The sequence below is a fragment of the Spinacia oleracea genome, chromosome 5 (assembly GCF_020520425.1).
Source record: "Spinacia oleracea cultivar Varoflay chromosome 5, BTI_SOV_V1, whole genome shotgun sequence".
In the NCBI taxonomy this organism is placed as follows: Eukaryota; Viridiplantae; Streptophyta; class Magnoliopsida; order Caryophyllales; family Amaranthaceae; genus Spinacia; species Spinacia oleracea.
Genome location: NC_079491.1, coordinates 113,181,859 through 113,194,967, shown reverse-complemented (window position 1 = coordinate 113,194,967; position 13,109 = coordinate 113,181,859). Strand labels below are relative to the sequence as shown.

Sequence of the window (13,109 nt, the reverse complement as noted above, 5' to 3'; positions counted from 1 at the left end):
CCACTCATGTTCTGTGACAAAACCATCTGACATGGATCTTGAGAGAGCATTACATCCTCTTGGGACATTCGAATCCCCCCAACTGACATGCGGATTGGTTGTTGTTCCACTGGAAACAAATTTGTAGCAACGCCTCCACCAACTCTACCGGATGACTGCTACATGTCACAAAATCAGTTTACACCAAAACAGACTACACACAAACGAAAATTCAAGTTAAGTTAACATTACAATTCACCTGTAATTTTTGAAGGGGAGCACCATTCATGAAATTGTGTTGCGGATATAAAATATGCCCACCAGGTTCCCGACCGTTCTGAACTCTTACGAGTTGTTGCAATTCACCTCCATTCCCGGGAAGCTGACCATGCATACCCTGAAACCATAAACCACAACCAACATTATACTCTGTACACTCCAAAATGTTGTCAAATTACAAAATCAAATGAGGATAAATCAGCTCACAATTTGGTTGGACCCCCATCGAGGATGGTAGTTGTTCTGTAGACAACCTAGATTATTTTGGCCTGGTACGTTGGTATTCGCTAGACTCGGTCCAGGAACTTCTTCCGCAACAACGTCCTTATTTTTCCTTACTTGCTTTCTAGCAGGCTTTTTGATCTCACTGGCAGCAAGGAATCGTTTCTCACGAGTCCTGTGGGCCTTCACACCACCACGTGGAACAGGATCCTTAACAACCACAGGTGGGGATAGAGATAGTGTATCCTCGCCATAACTGTTAGGGGGTTTGTTAACAGACCCAGGAGTTAGAGGTGCATCGCTGCTCTTTCTGTTGCCAACAGAAGCAGCACCACCGCCTTCGTTATCGCTCACTGTTGATGTAAGTACATCGCTCTCATCCAAACGTAGCACAGTTTTCTGAATCATCTCAATAACAATGTCCAGTTTTTGCTCTGCGAGGGAACCAAGCAGAGCAACCGGTTCTATGGAATTCATAATTTTGTCGTAACGCTTTACTTCCTCAGTCTTCTTTGGATCATGATACGCAACCTTGACAAGGGTGTGCTTACGTTGGATATCTTTCCTCCAACGATCAACAATATAAGCGGCAGGTACTGTTTCCACATTCTCCACGTCCAGTACCTTGATTATATGCCGGCACACTATGCCATGGCACTCAAAGTGTTTGCAATCACACTTCGCAACTGACGTTTCTTTGTTGAAGACTACAACATATGTACGCTTTCCACCGGACAAGGATATTTCCTTCTTCAAAAACTTGGACCACACCCACACTTTGTCTGATAAAAGGTGTTCCACCTCCACGTCAGAAATCGGTTTCGAAGTTATGGGGGAAACATAGCATACTCGCGTGCACTGTAGCTGAACTTCAACAAACTTCGCGTCTGTGTATATCTTCTGAAACTTCCTTTCCACGGCAAACTCACCCACTAACGGTCTAGTGAAACGACTACAGTTCACATCCGCAGCTCTTTCATCATTCGCCCTACTTTCCATTGCCTTGCAATATCTTGGAGCAAACTGATACAACCTCGTGTTCTTCTTCAAGTAGCCGTCGAAAAAACTATTTATGCTCTCCACCCTTTGAGTAGTCTGCATACCTGCCCAAACTATATGTTTCACATAAGCCGGTATCCACATTTCTCTCTGGTTGTATAAACCTGCCAGGGATCCAAAATGTAAGAGACAAAGTCTGCATTTTCATAAATCGTAATTTGAAGTACCAACTTCTTATATATATAAGGGAGTACAACAAAAATATGTACCAAACAACACAAATAACGGAGTTTGGTACATCTACTTATAGTTTTGGAGCACATGAAATTCAAAATTTTGGAAATTAACATACCTTCAAGCCACTTATAGCATTTCTTTGTCTCCTCCTTTGTGTCGAGTTTAAATGTTTTGATACAACATACAACATAGTAGGGCAATTATACTTTTTGAACTTCTTCTTCACAAGTGGATCCAAGGCCACACTCACTTTTTTCCCATTCACCATGCGCCTGTAAGTGGTTCTTCCGTAACACTCGCACCTCCACACATAAGTTTTTAGGGAATTTGATTTCCCATTTTCTTGTTTTAATTTGGGACAACTTCTGCCCCCTACACAGACTACACCTAATCCTTGTTGTTCCCCATACAAACGGTAATAGTTATTCATACCTTCCCAACTAGGAAATGACATTCCAACTACAGGGCTGGCTAATGCAGGGCCTTCTCTCCTCCTTGTAGGGGTTGTATACACTCCAGAAATATTTCCTTTCAATCCACTACCTTCTCCTACAGCATTACCCACACCTTCTCCTACGGATGAGTCATTTTCTTCTCCATCAACATCATTTTCAGCTTGATTTTCAGCATCAACATCATTATCCTCTTTAAGGTCATCGTCATTACCCATGAAAACTTCCTCATTCAAATCTTCTCCCACATCCAGTGCCTCATCATAATCATCCCCACTATCATAATCATAAGATTCATAACCACATTCATCTTCAGCGTCTTCTTCATCCACATTTCTGTATCCATCACCACTTTCATCGGCTAAATCATCACCACTTTCATCGGCTAAATCATCACCACTTTCATCAACACCTTCATCACTAGATATATCACATTGTTCACCCAACACTTGGAATGTCATTTCATCCAATTCACTATCATCAGCCTTGGGGACCATGGAAGTTTAAGTTACCAACAGCACATAAAATTAATCTAATACACACACACTATACCAAATTCACATTGTTCACCCAACACAAACACTATACCAAATTCCAATATTCATATAATTGATATGATTAAACAATACCAAATAAGTTAGATCATAATAATTTTCCTATACCAAATTACACTTTTTAATCAAGTTTGGTTTTACTTGGTACAAACACTGAAACTAATTTCCATCAAATTTAGAGCGTATAAATGTCATCATTATTATACATTAGTTATCAATTCATTTACTCGTACACCAACGAAATGGTTTTAATTAATGTTTCAACTATGTAATAATTATCAATATATATCACCTAGATAATACACATTTACAGTTACCCTAAACCCTAAACCCTATTATTGATTAGTAATAACAAAAATTAACATCTCCCGAAGATAAAACATTTAAATCTGTTGTGTATGGAAAAATAAATATAATTAATTTGTTCATCCATACCTGATTATCTAGCTGTAATCTTCTCCTTCCGCCGCCCACAGCGTCTTTCGCCATTGACAACACAGAGTTCACTCACAGATCGGTTTTCGATAGATTTATTGAAGTCGAGAAGACTAAATCAAGATTTCCTCCATCGATTGTTTGGGATATTTTTTACGAAAAAACTACATCACGAATCTAAGGGAATATGAGAAATTTGAGTTACAGACATGGTTGTATCAGATTGATGATGATGAAGAATATGATTGTTTTGTGGAATATAATTCACCTTGTTTCTGCCGCCAAACAATTGGACTGAAATTTTGACGCTTTGGGCGAAATTTTACTTCTCTCACTAACTTTGAGTTGGCGCCACGTAAAATAATGGTTTCCTTTTTTTTTTTCTGTTGTTTTTGCCCCACTTTTGAGTTTATTATTATTAAATTCTTGGTATAGTCTTTAAAGACTCTAGTAGGTATAGTCCAAGACTTTTTCGACCGCAAACTCCATGAATGTACTTCAAACATGGGTTGCTTCAAGTGAGCAGGTTTCTTAAAAGTAGCACCATGAGCAGTTTTTTTTTTTTTTTTTTTTGTAAGTAAAATTATATTTCAACCAAAATCAAATACAACTCAAGTTCTAAAAAGGAGTAGGCAAACCAACTTAAAAGAACAATAAAAAAAAGCCTTAACAAAGGCCTAACCTACCTCTCTTTACAGAGAATCAAACCACTCTTAATCACTACTATTTAATCTCTTTCTATTTACATATATAGCTCTACTATTTAATCTCTTTCTATTTAGATATACAGCTCTACTTTTTTACTCTGTATATCTATACATTCTATTCTATCATTCCACAATGCATTGTTCCTGTTTTGCCATACCTTGTAAATCATAGCAACTAATGCAGCAACTCAGACTCTCATTCTGAAAAGAGAACCTTTGTATTTCTGTTTGCACCAAATCATAAGCTCATGCGAATTTCTTCTTTTGTTCGCTATTCCTAACCATTGCATAATTTCACTTGTACACCTCTTGGCATACATACAATTCCCTAACAGATGATTGTGAGTCTCGAAATCAGACCTGCATAGTCGGCATATCTGAGAACCACTCACCCCAAAGCGAATAACTTCTCTTTGGTTTGCAATTCTACCCTGTACAGCCAACCATGCTATAAAGTTGTGCTTTTTTGTTAAGAGTCTGTTCCAGACATTATAAGCCTAGTTTTGCATATGAATTTCTCCCTACAACTCCTTATACACCAAGTTCTTTATTTTTCTCCACTTATATGATAAATCAAACAATGTATGTGATAAATGCCCCATATGTAGGATTGAACTTCAAACCTTCAGTTTACAAGAATTATGCTGTATCACTGAGCAATAGAGGATTTCTTAACAACTTATATAATTAATATCTACCTATTAGGCCAATAAATTGTTTCAAAAATTACTAGAAACAATATAACATATCCCGAGATAATCATGCATCAACGAACAATAATTTGGCATCTTCAATTATACCATACAAAAAGGTAAAACAATTAATCAGCTGATTAGAGAAGAGATCTTGTATGTAGCTACACCCAACCATAACTTATATCAATTGAAGAGAATACTATTAAAGCAAAGACAGTTACACCTTAAATATAGGCAAAACACACAGCTAAAGGGGAAGACAACCGCCACAACAAATACTTTAAAACATCATGGTAATACAGTCCACAACACAAAATTAAGTTCGGCTATTTTTTCACAAATAACCAAATGATGGCAATGAACACTTGACAACACAGAAAGAGGGTCAGGCCAATAAAACGAGGAGAAGATCCTATGCTAGACTTAGGGTATATGTAAGAAATGAGGTGCTTTCCATTGTAATATTTAGCGATTTGATTTTGGAAGTTTCCTCATGATTCATTGCCTAAATATATGCCAGGCCCTTGTGCCAGGGTGTAGGAGTTGACAACAATGTGATTTGCAACCGGTATACAGTGGTATTTGAGCACGGATTTGTTGGCCTCAATAATGTAGAGGAACGTGAAGATGATTTGTACGTATTCTAATATAGGCAGAATACATGATCCTGGATTGCTTATAAAGATGAACACGTCTAGTAATTTTCCCAGAGAAACTCATAGTTGTACTATCATCTAACAAGCAATATAAAAAACTTAGAAAAGAATTCATAAAATCCTAGAATTAACATCAAAACAACAAACCAAAACCCTAGCTAAATTACATACTTTCATGAAGAAAACTGAATAGTTATTTAAAAGCTGGAAATTGAAACTATATTAAACTACCATAGATGAATATGAACCTCAAGGCTGATAAGGTTGGCAAAGGGTAGCGCTAGAAATCTTTAGAATCCCCAGCAACCTATATGCCAGATCTAAGAAAAAGTCAAGTCAAGAATTGAAAACACGAGAATCTCCAAAACTCAAACTCAATTTCTAATTTAGTGTTTCGAACCGAAAGGCTGAAATTTTACCAGCGAACAGCACAAACTCGATTTTAGTGACTCATGATTGGCTAGCCCCTCTTCCTGATAATCGTAATCAAGAAGCTCGACCCTTGTTGTATTCATCTACAAAAGGAAGCTTTTTGAGAGAATGCTCATTACCCGCCAGAAAGAATTTCCTGCATACCACAATAACATGTTTCATTTCACTAATATATGTGATTCTGTCTTTCTGCTTTGGTGAACAGCAAGCATACCTCCTTCTCAGAATCATCAACATATCCAACAGTCAGTTTTGTGAGATCGACATTAAAAGGATTACCAAAGGGCATATCCCTTGAAGACAAGTCATCTCGATCCTTTCCTCGGACATTATCCAAAATGATGGCACAATCTGCTGCACTTCTGCAAAAGGGGCCAAGCTTATCCAGTTTAATAACACTAACGTTAGATTCCAAAAGTAAGAGTATGAAATAACTGACATTTCAGGTTATGCACTCAAATTAAGAATTTGTTACGGATAGAAATTATGCAATAGTACATAAAATTGACAAATTTAATTGCATTGATATTTAACAGACGGATAATCTGAAACGATTCTTTTTAATGAAAAAACAAATACTATGGGATGAATGGAGCAATGCGACTAATGTAGAAGTTGGGTTTTTACCAAACTTTTGGATATACTCATCACATTAGTTCGACCAGCGGTACCAAAAGTTGGACGTGAAGCCGATACACCACAACCCACAACATGGTAGGTCATTGAGCCTGCAGTTTCTGACCTAATGGCAAATGGCAACATTGCTATCATCAAACCATATTATATCTTTAGAGTCTATGGAGATACAAAAGTTGTTTTTGTAGGAGATATGACTAATAGTAGATGAAACTAGAATTACTTATCTGAAATTATGTCGTGGCGTGACACCAATCACTGCCCTAAAGTTGAATTTGCCCCGCTACACACACGCGGACTCATGGCAATCAACCCAAGGGTTACACGACTCTTCATTTCCGGTGTGGGCGGATTCGAAGATTGAGAACACCCTTAAGCAATGCCCAGAACAATAGTACATTTTTGTGTTTGTATTTTTTGGAGAAGATGAATAATGTTTTTCTTTTCTGTGTGTCTGGAGGAAGAATCAATTGCCTTTTAAGTAGGCCAAAAGGATCAACAAATATGGAAGGCTATTAATTGATCATCAATTAGGCCATAAATGGAGGGAACAATTAAGGTAATAATGGTCAACAAATCAATTAGTTGACATTACACAATCAATTCAATAATTACGCTCCAAAATTGATGATTCATAATAGGAAAAACCACATTGTATTTACGGGAACTTTAATTCTTTTGAAGCAACATAATTTGGAGTTTTTCAACATAGACCGAAAGGAGTAAAACTCCAACATTCCCCCACATGATTCAAAAGAAAATAGGCTTTATTAAGAGAAGATGTTCTGGGCAAGGGATACTTAGTTTTACAGTATCAATGTCTTGTGGACTTGAATTGATACCTAGTGCATACTAGTATGTCATACAACCATGTAAGGTAGAATTACCCTTGAACCTTGCATGGGGATTGTAGTAACACAATAGCGCACCAAACTTTTCTCAAAACAAGTAGTGTTCTCGCGAACTTTAATAGTCGATGCCCCACGATTGTCTGGTTTTTCATGAACGCTCTAGAGGGCCTAGCCTAAGGAACCTCATAGGGGATTGGGCGTAACCCCCACATTCACATAGGTAAGTTCATCAAGTTTGTACTGTCACAAACCACCTTCACAAGGCTATGAACTTATTAAGAGTTTTGGCTCAACCTTACACATATGACATATGACAGTAGAAAAAGTACTACATCACTTGAATTTATTAATAGGAATGGTTGTAGTACAATACTTGAGTTCTTTTGTGACTTCGTTTGACCCATTGAACTTAGTTATTTCTAAGACGGGTATCAATCACAATTTACTCCGCATAGGCTTCATACTCATTCCTTAATGCTGACTCCAGCATACAATTTCTACAAAAGCCTTTGATAGTTTGATAAGAGAATCTCAATATTCCTCTAACATTCACGTGACATCTCAATTTTTCATGATTAATATCCATGCCTCAAGCATGTATTCTAATCACATTACAAGCTATCTCAATTATAGCTTGTAAGCCAAAATACATGGAACTAATGGAGTTGGCTTCACCATCCATTGATCTCACATATTCCAATTAACTCATTGTCCCACATACATAATAATAAGTAAATAACAAAGTGGAGAAACAGAAAAATTACCTTACCCCCACAATGAGCTAACATCCAAAAGTTTTTCTAATGGTAGAATCCAATGATATGGACACTCAACTCCATAATAGAATTATCACTTTCTGTCAACCCAATTGACATCTCAAACATACTCGTTTGACCATCATCCCAAGGTACATTTCAGTGATTAACGAAGATCACTTGACATTCTCCACCTGCAACACAAAATTGTCTACATATTCTGCTTACCACATAAGCAAAATCAAGTTGAGAATCAAACATAAAACATTAGACCTTCAAATACGTTAACATATTCAAATTATGGAAGTCCGTTTCCACATAAATTTCAACAACGTCAATAGGAAATTGGTTAATTTACCAAGCACCTCCTCCACGTATTCATTTCAGTTTGGTACCTTTACCAACTTATTTATCTCTTTTTGGCTTTCATCTTGTATCGTGGAAAAAAAAAAACTTTAGTCTCGTCCAAAGTATTAAAGTGTGACAATGCAACAAAGTATGATCCACACAAGCCATATGAACACGATCAAAGCCAATCATATTTGAACACACGCATGCATCAAATCCACTCAGGAAGCTCATGAATTTAATATAAATTAGCAGTAACTAAGGTGGTTAAACATTAAGGTTTTAGATAACCCATTAATCACCAACCTTGTCCTTGGCCTCAACAAAGCTACCTCTCAAAGAAATATTAAAGGTTGTGATTAGAGATGACTCCTTCATGGTTTGACGAGTCTCACTTCTCTCAAGGATAATAGATCATATCACACTTATATGTCCAATTGAATTGATTACTCACAAGAAATTAGCGCCAAATTACACTCATGAATTAATCATACAACATAAGAGCCTTATTCATTATTAGAAAATACCCCATGACCGTATTATTCCTTTGACACAAAAAAAACTTGATACTGCTTAATAAACAATGCAAGAAAAATAAATGAATCCACCTCAACTAGGTTTTTCAAAGGTAATGATATGTTATACCTTGAGAATCAAGTATATGAAACAAATATATAAATATATATGACTTACAAATTCACTCTAACAAACTTCAAAGTTCTCATGAATTTACTCTTATAATTCAATTTCCCCTTTAGGTACACACTAAAAGGGTTTCTCGTGACATAAACTTATCAAGATTCACAAACATCATAACCATTAATAGCAAGATTAGGAAATAACGCAATGAACTCATACTCCTTTAGAGTAACAACATAAATATTTCCTAATCAATCATGACCCAAAAGAATAATAGACATAATAAAATAAGGAGCAATAAACACTTGCTAATACTAGATCATCCTTCGAATTAATCCTATTTCCCATTATGGATTCACGATAGTAAAGCTACTCATTTGCCTCAAACACTAACTCATAAGATCCCCGACATTAACTAACACAAAGTGTTGACAAAAAATATCACGCAAGGGGGATTGCATTTTATATGAAAATTAGTTAGAGTTTGACACAAAATAGTTTAGATAAGAAAACACCCCTTTTATATAGTATCTTGTACAAATAATCAGGAGTCAATCTACGTATACTTGACCAATCGTAGATTTAAAATAAAGTCATCAAAAACCATGAACCAAAAACCATAGAGGTTGAAAAGTCGTATCAATCAAAGAATGAATAAGGTGAGGAAATCACGAAAATCATAAACATAAACAAAATCATTGAAGACATAAATATGGTTGTTACACAAAATCAACCCACTAATTTCGTCCAAAAGTGCAACTATGCTTGTTTTGAAGCATCCCATTAAATTGAGCAATAAATCTATTTAAAACTGCCCATCTTAAAAAATAAATTTAAGAATTGTATTACTCCGTTTTCTTGTAGAAGTATAACCAGCGGTTATCAATTCTTCATTCTCCAATCAATTAAAAGAGATTTTGTCATTCTCCAATCAAATTGATCGGATATTGGGAATGTCATCGCATATAAAGCTCTCAATTAATTAAAAGAACTTTTGTTGAATCATAAATTCAAAATACTATACGGAATATATTTCAAAGGCATAGAAAAGACAGTACACGATTAACACAAGAATATAATAGAATCAAAATGATAACAACAATACCCAAAATATGAAAACAAGTGTAAATCCATTAATTCGTATTCCCAGACACTTAGTACGACACAATCGGACCAAAGAACCAAATTCATGGAACTCTAGCCGCACAAGAGAAACAAATATATATCCCTTTTGTTATTGTTAAAGGCCCTTGGAAATCAAAAGGAACGATAATCACAAAATGCTCCTTGCTGGAACAAAATTCACATACGAACGGAGTTTCCAGTTAGGCATGACAACAACAAACAAATTATATGCTCCTAGATTATCACTATTAGGCATAATAATAAAAAACAGAAATAAATTCAACTTTAGATTGTAGGAGATATGACTAATAGTAGATGAAACTAGAATTACTTATCTGAAATTATGTCGTGGCGTGACACCAATCACTGCCCTAAAGTTGAATTTGCCCCGCTACACACACGCGGACTCATGGCAATCAACCCCAGGGTTACACGACTCTTCATTTCCGGTGTGGACGGATTCGAAGATTGAGAACACCCTTAAACAATGCCCAGAACAATAGTAGATTTTTGTGTTTGTATTTTTTGGAGAAGATGAATAATGTTTTTCTTTTCTGTGTGTCTGGAGGAAGAATCAATTGCCTTTTAAGTAGGCCAAAAGGATCAACAAATATGGAAGGCTATTAATTGATCATCAATTAGGCCATAAATGGAGGGAACAATTAAGGTAATAATGGTCAACAAATCAATTAGTTGACATTACACAATCAATTCAATAATTACGCTTCAAAATTGATGATTCATAATAGGAAAAACCACATTGTATTTACGGGAACTTTAATTCTTTTGAAGCAACATAATTTGGAGTTTTTCAACATAGACCGAAAGGAGTAAAACTCCAACAGTTTTCTCTCAACCTAATTTTTGAATCAAGCAAGTTGAAACAATGTATTGTATGTTTATTATTTTGTCAAGAGTGTATGGGCGCACAACTTCATACTAATAATAATCTTAGCATAAATGTCCAAAGTTAAACCTCAAAACTTCCAACAAGAGAATTACATACTTTGTAGGAACACAACGAGCAAACAAAATAGAACAACCTACAGAAGTGCAAGCTACAAGTCCAACAGAAGAACCAATCATAAATTCCTCTATGTTTTAGGGTTCCTTTTCCTTCCTCCAAACCATATGTCATCATAGGCTAATGATCCAGTCACAAGATTTGCAACAAGGACTACCCCTGCAGACTTTAACTTGCCACACCAAAAAAAGGGTCTAAGATTTAGTTTTACTTTTATGTCACTTCATCTACAATCTCATCAAATCTCATCTCTCTAACATTAATTACCCTAATAAAAACTTAATTATATACTTGTTTGCATAACCATTTCAACGTCTTTCTTCGTCTGATCTGAATTCGTCATTAACAAGAATCCCTTTATAATTTTGAATGATCATGCTCTATCATGTTCAATTCTGACTAAAATAGCTACATTGTATTATATCGTAATGATAATTTACAAAAGTAACTGTTATAATAGGTTTCACATTCTCAATCTTTCCCCATTTCTCAACCAATATAAGTACATGACTACACGTATCTCCGAATCCAACACAACCCATCACTCTATACTATTTTAGATCATGAAAAGTCCCACATTTGTAAATGTGACTACAAACCCAAGGCCGATTCTCTCATAAACCCATTACACCAAAATTTCCACTTAGCAAAATGAATAGAAAAAAAGCAAAAACTGAATTCAAAACCAAATTAAATTCACAAAACGGATGAAATATACATCAAACCGACATCAAATTTATTTTACCCCGGAAATGAGAATTCGTCGGAAATCATTAGACAGAGAAGCATCAATACCAATTATATCAAACTCAATATCATCTTCACTGAGACAATTAACTACGACATTGAATTCCTTAAGCTCTCCAAACTCGAATTATCAACGCCCATTGTAGAGTATGCTCCAGAGTATAGAATTGACTCAATCTGAAATAAAATCCACAAAAATCAAGTAAATGAAAAGACAACAATTAATAAGCGAAATTGAACGAAAAAACTAGAGAGAGAAAGAACATCATTAGGAGACGCGATTGCGCTTCAGCTCGAGGTGCTCTCGTAATTCTGGCATTGTCAATCTTCTGTGGTACTTTGAGCAAATTAAACCCAGATAAAATGTGATTGGAAAGCACTACCTACAATTGAATTCAGCAAGACATAAAAAATTAAGCGCAACCCAGAGAAAACAACGACTGAAAAACACAACCCACAATCACATACAGCAAGAATACATTAAATTAAGCAAAACCCAGATAAAATTATAATTTTATAACATTACCTCTACAATTAAATACATTAAAAACACATAAAATTAAGCAATACCGAGATAAACTAATGGTTAAAAAACACAATCCATGACCCAAAACAACGAGAAAAGGACATCAAATTAAGCAAAACTCTGATGAAAATTCCCGCAAATTTTGATCGGTGCATGAAGTTCAGGAAGAGGAAAATTAGGCCGAGGACTTGAACAAAATGTGTTATTCAATACTTATTGTTCCATCACTTTCGACTCTCGGCCCTGATCCTTCTCATATCGAAACTCTAATCTCTAACCTTAAATCCCAAGCTTGCTCAATATAATTCGAATTATAAGAATAGAGGATTTGCGGTTGTGCAAATAAATAAATAAGAACAAAATCAAACAAAAAAAAGAGAAGAGCGAAAATGAATGACGAAGATGAAGAAAGAGAATTTCCTGATTTGTTATGGAAATAGGAGAAAGAAAATTTGGATGAATGGAGGATGAAGATGAAAAGAAAAGGGTTAATTTTGTGTAGGAACTAGAGTAAAGAAAGGAAAAGTGAGGCCAGAAGCGTAAATTCGGCATGTATAGATTGGTCTAATCTATATAATATACTAAAAGAGAGGAAATCAATGTGGTGATGGCAAATGTCACTCATTGATTTGCCTCTCGTATAGATATTAAAAAAATTAAAAAACAAATAAAATACTTGATGCTCTAGATTTTATTTTGTTAGATTTTACCTTGAAAAAAATATTTGATTCCCTTTTCCTTAAAATAAAAAAGATTACAATCTATACGTAGAGAATATTTTTAAAAATTATAAATCTTTTTTATATTTGGT

At 35.3% G+C, this 13,109-nt stretch overlaps 1 protein-coding gene across 7 annotated transcripts; it reads right to left on the bottom strand.

The window, feature by feature from the left end:
• Positions 1–1,817: 1,817 nt before the first annotated feature.
• On the bottom strand, positions 1,818–12,842 carry LOC110790287 (uncharacterized). 7 transcript variants are annotated; one of them, XM_056828094.1, is made up of 5 exons: positions 12,037–12,842; positions 7,899–11,949; positions 6,275–6,389; positions 5,862–6,009; positions 1,818–5,783 (listed from the first exon to the last, which is right to left on the bottom strand). In XM_056828094.1, exon 5 carries the CDS (start codon positions 2,663–2,665, stop codon positions 1,823–1,825), a length of 843 nt encoding a protein of 280 aa, XP_056684072.1. In that variant the 5' UTR covers positions 2,666–5,783; positions 5,862–6,009; positions 6,275–6,389; positions 7,899–11,949; positions 12,037–12,842; the 3' UTR covers positions 1,818–1,822. The 7 variants fall into 7 exon arrangements, with proteins under 7 accessions (XP_056684072.1, XP_056684075.1, XP_056684076.1 ...); XM_056828097.1 differs by lacking the exon at positions 6,275–6,389 and having other exon boundaries at positions 1,818–5,535; positions 5,635–5,783; XM_056828098.1 differs by lacking the exon at positions 6,275–6,389 and having other exon boundaries at positions 1,818–5,522; positions 5,635–5,783.
• Positions 12,843–13,109: the final 267 nt, after the last annotated feature.

Excerpts from the sequence above, each read along its gene's own strand:
- LOC110790287 (XM_056828095.1), bottom strand. The coding sequence starts at position 2,665 with ATGGTCCCCAAGGCTGATGATAGTGAATTGGATGAAATGACATTCCAA.